This window comes from Miniopterus schreibersii, assembly GCF_964146895.1.
Source record: "Miniopterus schreibersii genome assembly, chromosome: 21".
Taxonomy (NCBI): Eukaryota; Metazoa; Chordata; class Mammalia; order Chiroptera; family Miniopteridae; genus Miniopterus; species Miniopterus schreibersii.
The window spans coordinates 787,447-807,272 of record NC_138123.1 but is presented as its reverse complement, the minus strand read 5'-3'; the positions used below and the strand labels follow the sequence as shown (position 1 = coordinate 807,272).

Genomic DNA, 19,826 nt, shown 5'->3' with positions numbered 1-19,826 from the left:
GTGGCCATTGGGCTTGGGCTTCCACCCGGAGGCCAGGCCACCAGCACAGTTTGTAGGCAACTGTACCCGGGTGCCCCCAGACGCTGGCCGATGCCCTCCCTGTGGGCGGGCTGGGGTGAGACCCGCCGAGCCCCCAGAAGCCCATCTTCTCTTCTCAGGAGATCTATCGCCACCCACGGGAGCCAACGAGGAACCAGACCATGGCAGGTGAGCAAGCGGAAGGAGCAGGGCTCAGAGGCCTCCGGGAACTCACCTGTCTCTGCTTTTCTAGTTTCGGCTTTGGGGTCTGAGTTGTTTGCCTAATGGGTTCGGAGCCCCCTATGGAGGCCCTGCTTCCTGGGGAGGACCCCCTCCTCCTCCAGTTTCTCCCTGGGGACACTCATAAGGTCTCCCCAGGGTGCCCCTGCCCACTTCCCAGGGGCTCTGTTCACACTGCTGGAGGACCACAGCCAGACTCCCCTAGAAAAGTCAGACGCACCCCACAGGCAGGCGCTATGAGCCTGTCCCACCCAGCACGGGACAGCGAGGGGGCTCTTGCTTCCCGGGTCAGTGCCCCACTGTGTTGAGGGCCACCCACGAGGGGGGCAGGAGCCATCTTCCTTTCTCCCACGTCCTCAGGGAAGCCCCTCAAGAAGCACGGGGTGACTACCCGGCAGCTGGTGGACAAGGTCCCCGAAGGATGCAGCCTGCCAGACTTCGAGCAGAAGCCCGTCACCATGGCGCTGGCGGAAGGTGAGGCCTGGGGTGGGGCTGAGGGAACCCCGCTCCGCCACCTCCGGCATGCTCAGCCCCCGTCCCCAAGGCCACCCACCCACACCACATCTGCCTACATTGGGGGGTGCCTGCCTGGACCCCCAGAAGGGACAGAATGGGTCTAGGGAAGGGGCACACACCGTGCTTTTCAGATACGAGACGTAATTGGGAACAAGGAAGGGAAATGCTAGATGGGGGGGGGCTGTGCTGCTTCCTCGCGCCCTCCCCTCCCCCAGTCTCCAAGCCCCAGAGGGTGGGGGGCACAGGCGTTGTGAGCGTCCTTGAGTTGGGGACCGTGGCCAGGCCTCCTTCCTCAAACGGGCAGTCGAGATGCCCAGAGCAGCGAGGATACCACACATTAACAGTTTAATAAAGCGCCACCCTCCCACCCGCTCTCCCCACGCAGGGAGAAACGCCATCCTCCGGGCTGTGGTTTGTGGGGAGCCCAGGCCTGAGGTGCGCTGGCAGAGCAGCAAGGGGGACCTCAGTAACTCCAGCAAGTACCAGATCTTCTCCGCCCCTGGCAGCAAGGAGCACGCACTGCAGGTAAGTCAGCTCAGCTCCGCTCTGCGGCTGCAGGGGGCCTGAGCCAGGTGTGCACCTGGCAGGCTCGCAGGTACCTCTGCCCAACACCTGGGGGTGCTGCAGACGGGAGCATAAAAACTCAAGCTGTGGAGCCAGGCTGCGGGGTGACAAGCCCTGGCCCAGCGTCTTGGACTGAAAAGTTACTTTCTTCTCTGCACCTCTAATTGGGCAATAATAGTACCTCGTTTATGGGCCTTTGTGAGTGTCGAAGGTTTATGTAAAGTGGGTAGCCAGTGCCTTGGCCTCCAGTGAACACTCAGTCAGTGCTGGTCAATGTGAGTAATATCTGTAGCTGTCAGTCATGGAATACCTGCTGTGTGCTGGCCCCCAGACTAACCATTTGGCATAAATTATGTCATCTAATCCCGACCATTCGCTGCTTTTTGAGGTATTGTTACCTTTACTTTATAAGGGAATAGTGTCAACAATAAAAAATAAAAAAATAAAAATAAAAGGCTCAGAGAGGTTAGATAAATTGCCCAAGGTCACACAGCCCAAAACCCAGACCCTGAAAAAACCAGCTCCTTCTGCCTCTGATGGCAGGAGTCGGTTTATCCGTGCTCCGTTGTGGGCTGGGTTTGCCTTGGTCTCTGTCTTTCCCCGTGAAGACGGGACGAGTCTTTGTCCCCCTGGCCCATAGCCTTGTCTAGTGACAGAGGAGGGGAAAGTGCTAGTCCCGCTCCCCTGCCCTTGGCCTCTCTGCAGATCAACAAGCTGACAGGCGAGGACACGGACCAGTACCGCTGCTGGGCAGTGAACCTGTACGGAGAGGCCGTGTGCTCGGCGAGGCTCACCGTCATCGAAGGTGGGCTGGTCCCCTGTCCCCGCCGTGCTCAGGCCGCTGGAGGTGCCTTGCCTCACCTGGTGGGGGGAGGGGAGGGGCGACCGAGGAGGAGCTGGTGATGAAGATGAAGAGCCGGATCGTCAATGGCTGCAGGACCAGCCAAACAGCTGGTTGGCACAATGGGGCCTAAACCTGAAATGACAGCTCTCGGGTGAAGGAAAGAGCAGCTGCCCCTCAGATGTGGCTCAGCTGTCGTCCCAGTGTCACTTCCCTCATGTAAGCCACCGCCCTGGTCCCTGTAGACAGGGAGGGCCAGCCCTGTGTGAGGTGCGAAGCAGGCGTGTCCCATCTCAGCCACGCTAAGGCTCTGGGGCATCAACAAAGATGAAGGGCAGACCCTCCGACCTGCCCACCCCTGCTGCTGGGTTGTCCCCGGGCCTTAGGGGGCAGGGGGAGGCCGGGGCCCTGGGGCTCAGTCGTCCTTGGGAAGACTGTCAGTGTGCCTGGCTCCTCTCCCGGCCGGTCCACATTGACTCCCCCTCTCCTCCCCGGTGGTCCAGTCGGCTTTAGGAAGAAACGGAAGAGGAACACAGAGCCCCAGGAGGGTAGGTGGAAGGGTGTCAGAGGCCTCCTTGGGGCCTTCGGGGGATGGGCTACTCCTTGCCTGGCGCTCCCCACTTGGCCAGGCCCCCACAGAGGCCTCCTGGGTCCTCACCGGTCCACAGGAGGGCTCCTTCTGAAAGCCCTCCTTCCACGCCCTCCCCACCCGCCCACTCCCTACAGAAGAGCCCTGCCTTGGCCCCTCCGATGCCCACGCCTGGGCCAGGGCCTCATTTCCATTCCTTTTCCAGACCTCAGTAAGGAGCTGATGGACTTACGGAAGATGCTGAAGAAGAGGTGGGTGTGGGCCTGTCTGTGGGGGTCCCCGTACCCCAAAGCCCCATAAGCATGCGGGGCTCAGCCCTCGCCTCCGCTCTGAACACAGGCGGGCAGGCTGGCCTGCAGGTGCGGGGAGGAAGGATGCCCCGGAGGTGCAGCTGTGCCACTTCTGAGCTCATCGTGGCTCCTCCCCAGGGCCTGATTTTCTCCATGGTGAAACAGGGGGGGCTTCACTAGAGCGTTTTAACACATTTTTTAGAGCCACAGACATCCTGCTTGGAAATCCACAGCTCGAGGTGTTAGGTGCGGGCTTCTCCTGGGAAGCTGGAGCCATAGTCAGTCCCAGAGCCCGGTCTGTGCTCCCCCTGCCTCCAGCGCAGGGAGGGCAGCTCCCCAGGCCCCTCGGGGGGCCTGGCCTCCGACCCGCTGTCCCTGCGCCCCAGGGCCCCGCCTCCCAAGAAAAAGATGGACCCGGAGCAGGTGTGGCAGCTGCTGATGACGGCCGACCGGAAGGACTACGAGAGGCTGTGCATGAAGTACGGCATCGCCGACTTCCGCGGGATGCTGCGCAAGCTGGAGAGGATGCGGCGGGAGCGGGAGGACAGGATGGCCCAGGTACCCCGCCTGCGCCTGCCTGCGGGCGCCGCCCGGCCTCCAGAAGCCAAGCCGGTGGGGGGGCCTCCCCCGGTGCCCTCGGTGTGGCGTCCGGCCAGGGACCAGGTTTCCAAGCCCACGTCTTAGCTGTGAAACCTGCCTCTGATTCTAACCCCGGGCTCTGGAAAAGTTAGGGCCGCTGAGCCTTGGCTTCCTTATTTGTAACGTGGGTGTTAACTAGTCGCACCTGCCTCACAGGGCCATTGAGGGGGGAGGAGGGGGTGTGCTGAAGGCTCTTAGCTGGGTGCCTGACACCATCATCATCGCAGACCTTGGGGACCTGCCTTATTTGCAAAGGCTTCCAGTGACGGGAATGTCACGGTCCCCACCGGCGCTCTCATTCCAGCGTCTTGTAAACTGTGCAGGAAGTTCTCCCCCTGTGTCAAACCTAACTACAGTCTAAATCTATTTTTTCTCCTGGAAACACAAAACGCCTAGTCTTCCATCATCCCGAAAATGGTGTTTTATCAGACCCCCCACCCAGGGTGTGCGCTCTCTCTCCCCTCCAAACTTTCTCACCTGCTTCAACACAGAGCCCAGCACAGGGCTTTGCACACGGTAGGCGCTCGACTCGCTTTTACCGGATGAAACGACCGATGAACACGAAGCCCTGCTGTGTTCTCGGAGGCCCTGGACACCCGGGTTCTTTCTTGCTCTCACGTCTCACTTTGGAAAAATCTCCTTCTTCGAGGGGTTTAAGCCTCCCACGTGGTTCCATGCATGTTTGACTGGGATTTGGGGCTCTGGGGTCCGGGGGTTGTAGTGCCCCGAAGAGAGCTCTCCTGGTGGGTTTGTCTTCCTTAGTATATCCACAGCGTCTCCAACACGAAACACATCAAGGTCACCAAGGAGGGGGTCGCATTCTTTGAACTGGATCTGGACCTCAAGGATCCTGAGAGCAATGTCTACCTGTACAAGGTGAGGCTAGAGGGGCCACTGAAAGGAGAGGGCTCTGGCAGGGATGCTGCAGGTCGCGGGGGCAGGGATCCTTATGTTCTATTCCCTGATGGGCCCGTTCCAAGTACCTAAGGCAGTGCCCGGCACACCGTGGGCACCTGAATGTTTGGCAGGTAATTTATCGGCAGGTAGTTTGACCCTGTGGTCAGAGTCGTGCACATTCCTGGAAGGTTTGCTTCCCTTCCGGCCTGCTCTCCACCCCACCCACTCCTCTCTCCTGCCCCAACCCCTTTAAGCCCCAGGAATATGTCCCCCATGCCCGGGCAAGTGGGAGACAAGCGCTGGCTGCTGCCAGCATGGGATTGGGGCAGCAGGTTCGGGGGACCCACCGAGGCCCTGAGCCCCCTCTGTCTCTCCCGGCCTCAGGATGGTGAGATGGTCTCCTACAGCTCCGACAGCCAAGCCAAGCGCAGTGTGCGGCGGCTGGGGAAGCACTATCACTTCCAGATCCAGGACCTGTGGCCCGAGGACGCCGGCATCTACCAGGTCAGGGTAGAGGAAGCCGAGGTCTTCTCCACAGAGCTGGAGGCCAGCGGTGAGCGGGCTCCCCGCATGGGGCGGGCCTGCTGGGGGCCAAGGCACACCACGGGCGGGAAGGTGAACGTGTCGATGACAGTGGGGAGGAGAGCACAGGTCCAGGGGGTTAAATGGTGGCATCTTTTCCAAAGTCTCGGCCAAGGTCAAGGTCAGAGCCTCAGCCGACACACCTGTCCCTGCTGCAGACCTCCTGTGGCCACAGACCCTCCTCAGCTCAAACTAAGTGCCAGCCTCTGGCGCTCACCCCTTCCTTGTGCCCGACCTCTTCTCCCATGGCTCCTTAGCAAGACCCCCTGTGCCCCAGATACACGGTCAGATTTGGAATTCCAGAATTCCAGGGCTGAGAATCGTCTTCCTGTTCGTATCCTAAAGATAACCCCTCCCACTGACACAGGGGTGAGAGGCGACCCGTCCAAGGTCACACGGGGGGGGGGGGGGGGGGTTGTGGCTGAACTGGTACGAGCCTGGGTTTCCGACTGCCAGCTCCACCACGTCAGGTCACAGTTGTCACCCTGCCGAGCTCACCATGGCCCCGTTGCTCCTTCCCCCACAGCCATCCCGCCCAGAGTGGTGGTGCCGCTGTGCGAGGCCCGCTGCGAAGAGCAGGCTGACGCGGTCTTCGAGTGCGTGCTCTCCAACCCCTGCCCCGACGCCACCTGGCATTTCAAGCACCGGCCTCTCCAGCCCAGCGACAAATACGAAGTGTCCATGTCCCCCGATGGGCTGACCCACCAGCTGGTGGTGAAGGGCGCCCGGCTCTCAGACATGGGGCCCTACTCCCTGGACACCGGGCTCCACATCTCCAGCGCCTGGCTGGTGGTGGAAAGTGAGTGACCCGCCCCTGTCTCCCTGCCTCCACCACAGCCAGGCATCAGTCGCTAGCTCTGGGTGGTGCATCCACCCCTTAGGTCTGTCCTGACCCACTGCAGGGCCTTCTCTTCCCAGCCAGCCTGTCTCCCTCTGCTCCACCGGGCCTGTGGGATGACCCAGGGGACACAGATCCAAGGTGGCCCTGGGGCCCTTCTCAAGGCTTGGGACAGTGCCCAGGTTCCGTGGATGGGAAGTCCCTGTGACCCTCCAGGCTTTGGGGTTCCAGGCGATCCCAGAAGCCCATAAATGGGACATTTTAAGGCAGCCACTGCCCCTGGCCTCCTGGCAGTTTGCTAAACCAGTGACTTTGGTTCCTGCATTTTCCCCCAGAGTCCTCGGGAACCACTCAGCAGGGTGGGGTGGGGTGGGTGCTGGACTGGGGAAGTGGGGATGGCACTTCCCCATCTCTTAGCGCCCCCCCCCCCCCCCCCCGGCTTCCTTCCCTGATGGTCATCTTGTTTCTCTGCTGGGAAAACTGGTGGTCGGGAGAGGCAGCTGGGTTTGGACGACTGACTATCGGCCTGACTTAAAGGGTCTCTTCTCTATCTCTCCGTGGTGGCATTGACCTCTCACCAAAGCTGGGCAGGACAAAGGCCTTCTGACCACAAGTGCTGACCACCAAGTCCAGGTGCCAGGAGCTCCAACCTCAGAAGCAGAAGAGGCCAGGGGTGCCAGCAGCAAGTGGAGTCAACGCAGACAGCAGGGCCCCACAGGGGACGCCCTCGAGGGGGCCAGGCCGGCTTCTGGGCTCCAGCTCACAGCCAGCCCAGACAGAGGTGGCCTTGGTGGGCATGGCTACTCCCTGACGGGGCACGAGGGGGCCACTGATGCAGCCTGGGGCCCTGGGCAGGCAAGAAAGGGCTTGCTGGAAGCAGACGGAGACACAGCCACTCTGCCTGAGGACAACCAGCTCCACAGAGAGGGGGACTGGGACACGAGCCTTCCGGGGAGGCCTCATGCACAGGGAGAGGGTGCAGGATCAGGGCTGGGCCTCACAGAAAGTCACCAGCCCGATGGCGGCAGGGATAGTGATGGGGACAGACGTGGCAGGCCAGCAGGGGCCTGGGAGGCTGGGTCCCAGCACCCCGTGGTTGGAGGATTGGTGAGCAGTGGGGAAGGACAGGAGCACAGAGGGGACAATGGGAGTCAGCTGGACAGGTACAGCCAGGAACAACTCTGGGGGGCTCAGCTGGGAGATGGGACAGGAATGAGGGCCCTGCAGGGGTTGCAAGCTGGTCCTGCAGGGTTTGGGTCAGAAGGGGAATCGCTGGAGAAGTCACTTCAGGAGAGCCTGGGTCAAGTGGGGCGAGGGGATGGTCTGAGCCAGGACAGGGGGAGCGGAGCAGCATGGGGCGCCTGGGGCAGTGGGGCTGGCCTGGGGGAGCCTGGGGACAGCAGTGTGGCAGGGGGTTCTGGTGCCCTGGAGTCTCCTGAAGGAAGGGGATCCAGCTCCGAGGCAGGCAGGAGTCCTGAGATCTGGGGCTCTCAGGGACGAGGCGATGATGACCATGGGGACACAAGGGGCTTCAGGGGGCCAGGGCAGTCTCCAGGACAGACACCTGCAGGCAAGTCCTTCGGGGACCCTTCGATATCTGGTGGCCGAGAACTCCTGCTGGGGCACGGAGGTCCTGAGGGTTCAAGGCAGGAGGCAGGTGATCGGGGCCCAGGGGAGTCTGGAGGTAAGGGAGGGAGCTACAAAACTAGCCCTGGGGGCCCCGGAGGTCCTGGGGGTTGGGGAAGAGAGGGCCAGGGGACAGTGGGGGCCTTGGGTGAGGCAGGGGATGGCAGAAGCCTCCAGTATTCCCAAGGAGGGACAGCAGGTCAGAGGGGAGCAGGGGAGGCTGGCAGAATGGAGGCTGGAAGCACAGGGCCTTGGGATGACGCAGGGTCCAGCCTCAGGCCAGCCGGGGCCCACCCTGGGCCTGGAGAGCTGGGGTTTGGAGGAGGGAGAGGGGGTGCGGGTGGTACCCAGGTGCCTGGACTGATAGGGTCTGGTCAAGGAGGGGATGCCAGCAGCCACAGGCTAATTGGGGCTCCAGGCCAGGGTGCTCAGGGGCCCTGGGGGACACAGGGAGGCGTGGAGGGAGCAGGAGGCCCAGGGGCCACGGGGTCTGGGTCAGATTTCTGGAATGGGACAGTGAACTCCAGAGAAGGACAACCTGGAGGCGAAACAGGCCGTGAGGCTGGCTTAGTGGGATCCAGGTACGGCGAAGGCTCAGGGTATTTAAGGGGAATAGGTCCTGAAAGTGGGGTTGGTTATGGTGATGGCTCAGGGGCGCCGGGAGACAAGGGCTCTGCTCGTAGCACTGGGGCACCTGGGGGAGCAGGGTCTGAGGAGGGGGCTGCTTACAGGGACAGCTCACGGGTGCCTGGGGCATTGTGGTCTGAAAACCAAGATGGTCATGGTCCTGGAAGGAAGGGAACTAAGACACCTGCAGGTCTCAAGAGTGGCACAGGTGGCCCTGAGGGAGGGCTCGTGAATGAGGCCGGGATGGCCCCGGAAACCTGGGACACATCCAGAGGCCGGGGAAATGCCGGCCCTGGGGGAGGGCATCTTTCCAACAGTGGCCTGGGGAGTCCAGGGACAGTGGGGTCTGGGGGTAAAGGTGGCCTTGGGCCCTCTGCAACAGTGGGGGCTGTAGGGGAGGGACATGTGGGAGCAGAGCCAGGGGGCTCTGGGAGAATCCAGCCTTGGGGTTCAACTGGAGATAGTGGGGGCTTCGGAGCCCCGGGGGCAAAGGGGGCCTTTGGGGAAGGAGGCTGTGAAGATGGCTCTGGGGGTCTGGGAGCCGCGAAGCCAGACTCTGTGAGGGCAGGGGGCAAAGCGAGTGACCAGGATGGGACCAGGGGCCCTGGTGCTGGGGCCCCCAGAGCTGGGTGGGAGGAGTCGAGGAGCCCCAAGGCACAGACTCCTGACGCTGGGGCCGGTTCCAACAGCCAGCGGTCTTGTGGGTCTGGCAGTGAGCTGGGTTCGGGGGATGGAGCCGGAATCCCAGGGTCTCAGCTAATTGGAGGTAAAACAGCTTCTGGAGGAGTGTCAAGGGGTCTCGGGCCTGGGGGGATGGGGCCCGAGGGTGAGGAGGGCCTTAGGGATGGTTTGGGGGGCCTGGGAGGGATGGGGTCAGGGAGTGAGGCAGGTCATAGGAAAGATTTGGGGGCTCCTGAGGGAATGGGGTCAGGGGCTCAGGCAGGTCACAGGGATGCTTTGGGAGGTTCTGGGGGAATGGGTTCAGGTCGCAGGGGAGGGTCTGGGGACATCGGACCAGAGGGTGAGAAGGGCTATGGAGATGGTTCCGGGAGGTGTGGGGTAGCAGGCTCTCTGGCCTCAGTGGGACAAGAGGGTGGACCCCGAGGCCGAGAAGCCGAGGGACACGGCTCAGGGTACGGGGCAGCATCAGAGGGGTCTTATGGTGGCACTAGCTCCAAGAGGGGCAGGGCACCAGGGCTGGTAAACGGGGCTGGTCCTGGGGAGGGCTCTGGGATGCCCGGAGTAGGGAGTGCTGCAGATGGGCAGGGCTCCAGGGTAGGTCTCGGGGGCTCTGCAAACTCAGGGACCCCAGGGGCTCCTGGGGACAGAGGGGCTCCCAGTGGGGAGTGCAGGTCTGCAGACAAAGGAACGGGTGTGGGGGCTTCTGGCCGTCTTGATGGCCGGGAGGCAGTGGAGGGGGACGCCTGGGCAGGGACAGCAGATCTGGGATCCAGACATGAAGGGGACTTCGGGAAAGCAGGTGCAGGGACAGCAGGCAGGGGAGGAGCTGCTGGCCAGGGAGGACCAGGGCCTCAGGGAGCAGAGGGCTCACTGCTCGGAGGCGGGAGGGTGGCAGGAGCGTCGGGGACAGGCACAGGGCAGGTTCTGGACGGAGGCCGGATGCCTGGGCAGAGGGGCAAATCTACGTCGGAGTCTGCAGATGGGCCAGGGGTCCATTGTGCTCGGGCCCCAGGCCGGAAAGACCAGGGGTCTGAACGGGGCCATGCAGGAGCTAGGAGCCAGGTCCCCGGCTCCAGGGTGGAAGATGCCACTTTCGATGGGAGCCAGGAAGGGCTGGAAGCCTCCAGGGGCCGGACACGGGCTGCAGGCCAAGGAGAGGCTGGAGGGAGGCAAGGCCTGGGGTTGCTGGAGAGCAAAGGTTCAGGGCCTGGAAGGGACAGGACTGCTGGTGCAAGGGACTTGGACGGAGCCTGGAATGGCCTGGAAGGTTCTTTTGGCAGCAAAGACTCTGGAGACAGATCCGGGGGCATCGGGGGCTCGGGTGGCCAGCTCAGCAGAGGGCAGAGAGGAGAAAGGGGGCCGCCAGAGGCTGAGAACAACAAGGCCCAAGGTCCAAGGGCCCTGAAGGAAGACAAGGGACAGGGAGAAGCAGAGTCTGGCAGATCAGATGGGAGGTCAGGTCCGTGCAGCTGCAGGCTCCAAACACGGTCGGGGGCCAAGGCCGGAGCTGCAGAGAGGCGAACGTTGGATGAGGCCAGAGGCAGGGGACAGCGGCCCGACAGAGAGGACACAGAGCACTCTGGGGAGACTCTGCATGAAGACGGGAGCTGGGAGCCCCCGAGTCATCTGGGCAGCAGGAGAGGTGGCACAGGGGGCAGGTTGGATGACGGTGGCCAAGGGAAGGATGCCTCCCGGAGTCCCCGATCCAGACGCAAGCCTGGCACTGGCGATTTCTTCGAGGAAGCCCGAGGTAGGTGCTCGCAGCCAAGCCGGCTTCAGCGGGGACCCTGCACCCTGGGATGCCTGGCTCTGTCCTGGTTCTGCCTCCAGCCCCAGGCGTTTGTCCCTGCCAGCACCCTCCCATTTTGGGGGGGTCTCCTTCCAGTGCAGGAAGTAGCCTCCTCCTTGTGCAGGTGGGATCCAGGCCAAGGGGCCCTGGGGTCCCCTGGGCATCTGTCTGGACACAAGGCGTCCAAAGCACAGAGCCGTCCAACTAGCTCTGTGGGTCACCCAGACACCCGTCTCTGTGACTCAGGGATCTTTCACCCACCATGCACCCCACTTTTCCTGCACTAGCTCAGGCCCTGCTGAGAAGAATAGGGGTTGGCAGAGAGCAGCTGGCAGGACCTGGTGGCCTCCTGGGGTGCCATGCAGGCCATGGCCTGGGAGGCTGGGCCCCGGGGAGGGCCCTGAGTGACAGTCCTCCGCCTCTGTCTGTCTCTCCAGGCCCCACGGGCCACTTCTCCCGAGGCCTGGCTGACACGGAAGCACAGCTGGGGGAGGCCGTCGTGCTCTCCTGTATCCTCAGCCGGGACCTGGGACCGGGCGCCTGGTTTAAGGATGGAGTCAAGGTACCACCCCCTCCCCTCCCCGGCCAAGCACACACACCTCGACCACCGGCTCAGAGTGGGGGCCGAGGGGAAGCAGAGAACAGGGGAGGGTCCATTTGTCCTTCCTCTTCCTAATGCACCTGTGAGTTTAGCCAACAAATCGCTGTTTACAACATGCAAGGTTTTAGACTCAGTGGGTGTTCCGGTCACTTCCCCACACACACCCCTTGCTCTCAGCTGCCCCAACTGCCTTTTTTGTCCCAACACCTGTTGAATTCTGCACACCTTTAAGGCCTCGGACAAAGGCCACCTGTGAGCCTAGCCAGGCGAGATCTCTCGGCCCTGGGACAGACATCTGTCCTCTACTCTGGCTGTCATCTCGGGAGGAAGCCTGTCCCAGGGCTTCAGAGCTCCGGCCAGCATCAGGCACCCTGGCCTCTGATACCACTACTGTGGCCTCTGGTTTCATCTATAACATGGACCAATAACTGTGCCTACTGCCTTAGGTTGGCTCCCACTCGGTGAGGGGGTGGAGCACAGAGGGTTAGCACACGCTGGCCCACGGCCACGCTCCATCCACACCCGTTACTGTGGTTCCTGCAATTGCATTAGTGAGGGCCCTGGTTGGCGGGGCCTGGGGGAGCCCTGCGCTGGGGGTGACCGGCTCCACTGTGGCCTGTTTCCAGCTCAGCACCCAGGACGGACTGATCATCCAGCAGGACGGCCTCATGCACCGGCTCCTCCTCGAGCACGTGCAGGAGACCCAGGCCGGGAGGTACAGTTTCGTGGCCGGCGAGCAGGAAAGCAAAGCTACCCTGACCATCCGAGGTGAGGCTCAGCCCACGCTTGCCCACCTGGTGCCTGCATCAGGTAATATGCAAACACCTGAACGTGTGGCTGGTCTGCAGAAGATGATGCTAAAATTTCTTGTCAGGAAGTCCCTGGTGAGGTCCCTCCTGCTGCAGAAGAGGCCACGTACCCCCCATTAATCCTCCAGAGGTGGGGGACAGGGTTTCTGACTGTGGAGACTCCCAGTGCCCTGGCCCCTTTGACCCCCTTGCCCTGTTGCATCCCTAGATCCCCCCATCATCGATCCAGACGTGGCAAAGAGCCTGAAGGAGCCACTGGTGGTCAAGGCCGGGAAGCCGCTGACCGTGAAGATCGCCTTCCAGAGCCGCCTCCCGGTCCAGGCCACCTGGACAAAGGACGGGGCCGAGGTGGATGGTGCCAGCGGCAGAGGGGCCCAGGCGGCCCTGGGGGATGGCTTCACCCGTCTGTGCGTCCCGAGCGCCAGCAGGAAGGATGGTGGCCTGTACAGCGTGACACTGAGGAGCAAGGGGGGCTCCGCGCAGGCCGAGGTCACCCTGCAAGTCATAGGTGCCCGCCCGCCCCAGCCTCCCTCCCGCCAGGGCCTGGGGGTCCCAGGCTCTGATCCTCACCTGCTGGCTGCTTAAGATCCAAAGCTGCTGCTACCCAGCCCCTCTCCCCTCCGCAGATGCAGATGGGGTGGGAAGAAGCAGTTTCCACAGTAAAGGCTGGGAGGAGACCTGAGAGAGTTGCTGGGGGGGATGGTGGCCCCGGCCCTGAGTGATGCCAACAGGGTGCAGCCGGAGGGCTGAGAGGGGCGGCTGGGCTCGGGCTGTTGCTCTCTATGGTACTTCCCTGGGCATGTGTGTGTTGGGGTGGAGACCAGGGACACCTCTAGGTCCCTGGAAGCCTCTCTGAGGGTTCCACTCACAGCAGGCTGATCTACTGACAGGGGTGGGGCGTCCAGCACGGCTCCCCTCCAGCTCCCCTGATGTCCCTTCTCTTCCTGCTCTTCTCCCGGGGCCCAGACAAGCCTCAGCCACCGCAGGGCCCCCTGGAGGTTCAGGACTGCCGGGGGTCTGGAGTCAGCCTCAGCTGGCGGCCCCCACGGGACGATGGGGGCCAGGCCGTGGAGCACTACATAGTGGAGCGGCGGCAGGCGGGCCGGAGCACGTGGCTGAAGGTTGGCGAGCCCCCCGCAGGTAGCACCAGCTTCACAGATGCCCAGGTGGAGCAGGGGAAGAAGTATGCCTTCCGCGTGCGGGCCGTCACCTCCGAGGGGCCCGGGGAGGCCCTGGAGTCGGAGGAGGTGCTGGTAGCTCCAGAGGGTAAGAGGACGGCTGGGGCCGGGCGGGACCATCTCAGGCTCCCCACAGTGCCCCAGGCGGAGGGACAGGGAAGGGTTTAGGGCCTCTGAGGGCACTGTGGGGACTCCTCATCTGGAAGCAAGATTAATGGGAGTCTTTTCCCAGCGGGGGGCTCTCCAGACGTAGGGGACGAACATGCAGAGCCCACTCTCATGACCCTGGGGGGGGTCATCCTCAGCATATGTTCCATCTGGCTGGACCCCTGGGTCATAGTGTTTCTCTGCCCCCACCCCAGCAGCCAGAACGCTGTCCTGGAGCACGTGACTCAGCCAAGCACGTGTCCCAGAAAGGGACAGAGTGTGCCTCCCCTCCAGATGCCCCACTCCACCCCCCAGGACCTTCCCTCGGCCTCTGGCTGACCAAACCTTCTCTGCCCCCAGCGCGCCCCGGGCCCCCCTCGGCCCCGGCCATCCAGTCGGCCTCTAGCAAGAGCATCACCCTGACCTGGACGGCGCCTCGGGGCCCCGGCAGCGCCCACATCCTGGGCTACCTGTTGGACAAGCGCAAGAAGGGCAGCAACACCTGGACAGCAGTGACCGAGCAGCCTGTGCTTGGTGAGCAGCCTGAGTGCCGCTGACTCCGCTGTCCCCTGGGTGCCCACCTGGCTCGCCCCAAGGTCCTGGGGCACCATCATGGCCTGAAGCAGTGGGTCTCCCCCGGCTGGTTCTGTCCCTGGGATGCTGAGCAATGTCTGGTTGTCTCACTGAAATGGGGAAGCAGGGAGTGGCATCCAGTGTTAAGAAGGCGGAGACGCTGCTCAGCACCCAACGGCACATGGGACGCCCCCCCCCCCCACTGTGACTGCAATGTCCACGGTGCTGAGGGGAGACCTGGGCTAGTGGGCATCTCGGGATGAAGTCGGACATGGAGCTCTTAGCCCCATCCCTCCGTCTGCCCTTGACCTCTGGCGGCTCCCTCTCTGTCCGGATCTCAGCTTTCTGAGCGTTACGGCACTGGCCCACGACCGCCCAGTGAGTTAGTGGCAGGGATTCAGGGCCCTGACCCCCCGAGCAGCGCCCTCTGCACCCGGGAGAGGCTGGGTGACCCCACTGGCTGGAGCGGAAGGCTGTGTTCTGGCCCCAGGCTGGTCTTCCCCAGGACCCGCGGGCACCACCTGTGTCCCCGTGGCCCGGCCCCGCCCGAGTGGCACCAACGTGGCCTGCCTTTCACAGAGCGGAGGTGGACGGTGACCGACTTGAGGCCCGACTGCCAGTACGAATTCCGGGTCACGGCCGTGGCTCCCTCCGGCCCCGGGCAGCCTGGGCCCCCGTCAGATGCTGTCTTTGCTCGAGACCCCATGAGTAAGTAAAACATCAGGTGGCAGGAATCGCGGGAGGCCGGTTAGTGAGAGAGTGGTTAGGTGCTGAGTGAGTGGAATGAGTTGGGGAGGCTTCCTGGAGGAGGTGCCATTCCTGACATTCCCACGGTGCTGGGCCAGGACCCCCCGAGCCGGTGAGGGATCTCCAGGTCACGGACACGTCGCACACCAGCATCGCCCTGCGCTGGGCCCAGCCTGACACTCAGGACGGAGACGCGGCCCAGGGGTACGTGGTGGAGCTGCGTGCCGCGGACAGCCTCGAGTGGACCCCGTGCCACGTGGGCACCGTGCCTGGCACCACCTACACGGCCAAGGGGCTGCGGCCCAGAGAGGGCTACTTCGTGAGGGTCATCGCCGTGAACGACGGGGGCCGCAGCCAGCCCACTGCCCTGGACGTGTTGGTACAGGCCATGCCCACTCCCGGTGAGCCCCACCTCCCTCCGGACCCTTCCTGGGAGGGGCCCCTGAGCAGCCCCCCCCCCCCCCCGGTGCTTGCTGAGTCAAGATCCCCTTCCCCAGTTTAATGAAGTAACATTTTAAAAAATATATGTTTTTATTGATTTTTAGAGAGAGAGGAAGGGAGAGGGAGAGAGAGAAAGAAACATTGATGATGAGAGTCATCGATCAGCTGCCTCCTGCATGCCCCCTGCTGAGGATCGAACCCGCAACCCGGGCATGTGCCCTGACCGGGAATTGAACCGGTGACCTCTTGGTGCACAGGACAACGCTCAACCACTGAGCCACACCAGCTGGGCCCAAGTAACATTTACTGAGCAGGCCCTTTCAGAAATGCTGTCTCCTTATAACTCATAAAAACCCGCCAGGTTAATATTTGTATCCCCAATTTACAATCAAGGTACTTTGTCCCTGGGACCTCCCACGTGGCTGTGGCAGAGACAGGATTTAAACCAAGTGCCCGGCTCCAAAGCCCAGCATCTCTGCCTCCCAAGCACAGCCCAGAAAGTCACAGGTGCTGCTCAGCGCAGGTGGTTCACGCTCGGGGCAAAGGATGCTCAGGCTCTGCCGTCGGCAGGTGGACCTGCTTACTCCTTGGGCTGTGGAAGTAGCTGACTCATCCTCAACTCAAACTGAGCCGGGACATCCCTCATTTGTCACCATAGTGATAAGGGGGACAGGCACAGCGAAAGCACGCTGTTCCCGCGTCTGGAATCCCAGGGCCTTATCCTGGTTCCGCCCCCTCCCCGTGGTCTCAGGCGTGTCACCCGATATCTCATTCAGTGGTCGCCTTGCCTGCAGAAGAAAATGCTGGCCAACTTTCTCAGTGTCCTCTGTTCCAGCCTAATCTGACCCTCTCCTCCCAGTTCCCTGGGAGCCACCTGTCCCATCAGGCCCTCAGCATCAGTGAGGTTGGCCAAGCCTTCCCCTGCCCACCTGCCTTGTTGGTGACTGGGGGTTGGGGCCCAGCTGCAGAGGGAGGTGACTGGCCACCTTGCGTGTTGCAGTCTCTCCCAAGTTCCTCATGGACTCCAGCACCAAGGACTTGCTGGTGGTCAGAGTTGGAGACACCGTCCACGTGCCTATTCGCTTTGAGGTGAGTGTGTCTATCTAATGGGTGTACGAGGGGGCCCATTGTGACCCAGGGAGCCCAGCTCAGCCCTGTGGTTCCCTTCCGACCGGGGCTTGTGCTGGACATCAGAGTGAGGGAGGAAAGCAGGGTGAGGGGCCTCCTTGAAGGCCCGGCCCCACCTGCACCCTCCCGGCCAGCCCTCCCAGCACCCTGTCCTCCCCACGTCCAGGGCTGCCTCAGGACTTTCCCTTCCCGCTGTCCCTCCTCGTTTCCCAGGCTGCCCCCCTGCCGGAGGCGACCTGGCTGAAGGATGGCCTGCCTCTGTCGAAAAAATGCGTGACCTCCACCAAGGAAGGCCTCACCCAGCTCCTGGTCCCCGTGGCCAGCCTCGCGGACAGTGGCATCTACACCGTGGTGCTGAGAAACCTGCAGGGGCAGGAGGCCGTCTACACCTTCGTCATCAGGGTGTCAGGTGAGCAAGGGCCCCAGGTCTCAGCTGTGCTGCTCCCGAGGCCGGGCTGGGCAGTGACCTCACCCCTACCTTCCCACATGCTGAAGGGGATTCTGAGTCCACTGTTCTTCTGCCCAGGGACTCAGGGACAGTAGCCACAGCCCCTCCCAGACTTCAGTTCATCTGCACTGAGAGTCACTGAGCCGGTCACCCCCATGACTTCATGCAGAGCCAAGGGGAACCCTGTCTGGGGTCCTGGCAGGAGGGGAGGGTCACCCTCCACACGGCCCGCCGGGGAGGTGACCTCACGAAGGCAGAGTGAGCAGCTGACAGGGGCTCTAACAGCCTATGAGAGCTCCCACTGTGTCCACGTCTGGGGTCATTTCACTCACAGACCACAGTGAAGGTCCCTCCCCCAGAGAGAGCAGTGGACCCTACAAGCTCTCTCTAGCTCCAGCTTCTGGCTCAGCAAAGATGCGTCCCCCAGAAGACGCGGGGGCCGGGGTAGGACCACGCAGAAGCCCACGGGCATTGTCCAGTGCCCTGTTGCGTCCCCCAACCTCAGCTCCTCTGGCCTCTCTTCCACAGCCAAGCCGCAGGCGCCCGGGCCCATCCGCCTGCAAGAGAACGTGCCAGGGACGGTGACAGCCGAGTGGGAGCCCTCTCCAGACGAGGCCCGGGGCATCCCGCTGCACTACACGGTGTTGACACGCTCCTCCGGGCACGGCCCCTGGCAGGAGGCGGCCGACCGCGTCCACACCAACCGCTTCACCCTGCTGGGCGTCGTTCCCGGCCACGAGTACCACTTCCGAGTGGTGGCCAAAAACGAGCTGGGGGCCAGCGAGCCCTCAGACACCAGCCAGCCCTGGTGCATCCCCCGGCAGCGAGGTGAGCTCCACACCGCCGCTCCGTGCACCCCAGTGTGGCCAGATTCGCCGGGTGCCAAGGCCACCGTGTAACTGGACCCAGAGTCCAGCTGGTGGCCCAGAGCTGTCCCTTCTCTGCTCCTGTCCAACCCACCTGCACCACGGTCCTCTGTGTCCCTGACTGAAGGGAGATACGTGGCCTGATGTCTCTCGGGGAGATAATGGAAGGGGCTGTGGGCATCTGTGACTCCAGGTGCCTTCCCGTGGCAGTCAATAGGTTTCTCAAAAAACACAGCGTACTTTACCATCAAATAGATGGGACCTCAACGCAGCCACTGGAAAAAGCAGGTTATAAAATCAGGTGCACACGCCTTGGCCAGTGTTCTCAGTGGTTAGAGCGTTTGCCTGAGCACTGAAGGGCTGGGGGTTCGATTTCCAGTCAAGGGACATACCTGGGTTGCAGGTTAGATCCCTGGCCGTGCAGGAGGCAACTAATCGATGTGTCTCATTGATGTTTCTCTCTCTCTCTCCCTCACTCCATCCCATTCTCTCTAAAAAGCAATAGAAATAATATCCTCAGGTGAAGATTAACAGAAAAATAAACAAAACAGAAACCCTAAATTATTTATAGAAAAGGGTGAAAGAGTGAGGCAGCCCTGGGGGCCTAATTTGCGGAAAGGAAAAGCCTGTGTCCCGGCAGGAGCCCCCCACCCAGCTGCCCCAGGCAGCCTGCCTCACCTCTGACCCTCCCGTCTGCCCCGGTTCCATTCCAGACACAGTCACGGTGAAGGCCCCCAAGTACCGGGAGCCCAACCTGAACCAGAAGCCTTGGTTCCTGGTGGGCCTGCGCTCCCACCTGCTGCCACCCGGCTGCCAGTGCTGCATGAGCTGCGCCGTGAAGGGCTGGCCCCAGCCCCGTGTCACCTGGTTCAAGAACGGCGAGAGCCTGGAGGGCCACCCCGTCGTGTACAGCACCGACACGCTGGGCGTGTGCTCACTGGTCATCCCCAGTGTGGCCCCCGAGGACAGCGGCCTGTACAAGGCGGTGGCTGAGAACTCGCTGGGCCAGGCTGTCAGCATGGCCACCCTCATAGTCACAGGTAAGGTGCTGCCCGGCAAAGGCCATGCTTGTGAAGGGAAGGAAGTCAGAAGAGTGACCACCTGCCCACTTCCAGAGGCCACATCTTCTCTGGAGTGACCGGGAGGGGTCAGAGGCCCAGCTGGTGCAGATGCCTAGTGTCTGGGTGCTTAGGGTTGCCCAGAGGGCCGGGGAAGGACTTGGCCTGAGCTCAGAGAGCAGCTGGGGGCTCTGGATTTGAACCCTCACCTCCAGCAGCAGAGCCCCCGGGCCTAACCCCCTTGCTGTATGACCATCACACTTAGCAGGTGTGGGGGGCAGCTGCCCCTCGGGGACCAGCTGGAACACCCCGGTGCCCTGTGTCTTGCAGAACCCAGCTCCTAGCCCCGCCCCACCCTGGGATGGCCCTGCCTGGCCACGTGACCACGGCACAGCCACGGAGGATGACAGACGCCTGAAGTCTCAGCCCTGACGCCCACGCTGGCTGGGGAGCCAGTCCCGAGGGACAGAGGACAGTGCCCAGAGCCCCAGGGAGAAGGCAGCGAGGGGTTTCTGAGGCGGTTCCACCAGGAAAGCCTGGAGTCCTCAGGGGAGGAAAGGAAGAACTGGGGACATCAGCTTCCCGGCCCCACTGACCAGAATGACACCACCACCTGGGCTTCTTCTTTCTCCACTTCAGACACCCAGGGAGAGCCCGCCTGCAGGGGGGAGGCCCCGTCCTCAGTTCCTAGGCTGGGACTTGGGGGGCAGAGCTGGGCCTGCTGCGACCACAGGGAGGGGACAGTAAGGGAGGTCAGCGGGCCTGCGTGGGGACCAGGGCCCGGAGGGCGCGTGTGTGCAGGGGGGCGGTTGCTGCTTTCTGTGTTTTCCTCATTAAAACATCAGGCGAATCAGTTGCAGGTGAGCTGGAGGTGGCGCGTTGGAGGCGGGGCTGCAGCGGGTGGGGCTGGGGTGGGGGTAATGGTTCTGGGTTGTGGAAAGAATTGGGTCAGAACCGGACTGACATCTCCCCAGCTGTGAGCTCTCTGGCCCAGGATGACCGTGACATGGGCAGCGGGAGCCAGCAGCTAGGGCTGGGGTCAGGGCCTGAGGAGCCCCCAGCAGCGGCCTCCCCGGGGGGACAGGACAACACA

At 62.7% G+C, this 19,826-nt stretch overlaps 1 protein-coding gene across 1 annotated transcript; it reads left to right on the top strand.

The window, feature by feature from the left end:
* Positions 1-200: 200 nt before the first annotated feature.
* On the top strand, positions 201-19,595 carry IGFN1 (immunoglobulin like and fibronectin type III domain containing 1; the record flags this gene model as incomplete). Its single annotated transcript, XM_081123980.1, has 24 exons — positions 201-207; positions 619-732; positions 1,160-1,299; positions 2,044-2,143; positions 2,683-2,727; positions 2,974-3,019; positions 3,445-3,616; positions 4,460-4,573; positions 4,979-5,147; positions 5,703-5,975; positions 6,598-6,647; positions 10,581-10,698; positions 11,175-11,299; positions 11,965-12,106; positions 12,356-12,655; positions 13,114-13,413; positions 13,833-14,006; positions 14,625-14,753; positions 14,891-15,193; positions 16,234-16,322; positions 16,575-16,770; positions 17,338-17,637; positions 18,389-18,715; positions 19,064-19,595. 24 exons carry the CDS (start codon positions 201-203, stop codon positions 19,075-19,077), a joined length of 3,747 nt encoding a protein of 1,248 aa, XP_080980106.1. The 3' UTR covers positions 19,078-19,595.
* Positions 19,596-19,826: the final 231 nt, after the last annotated feature.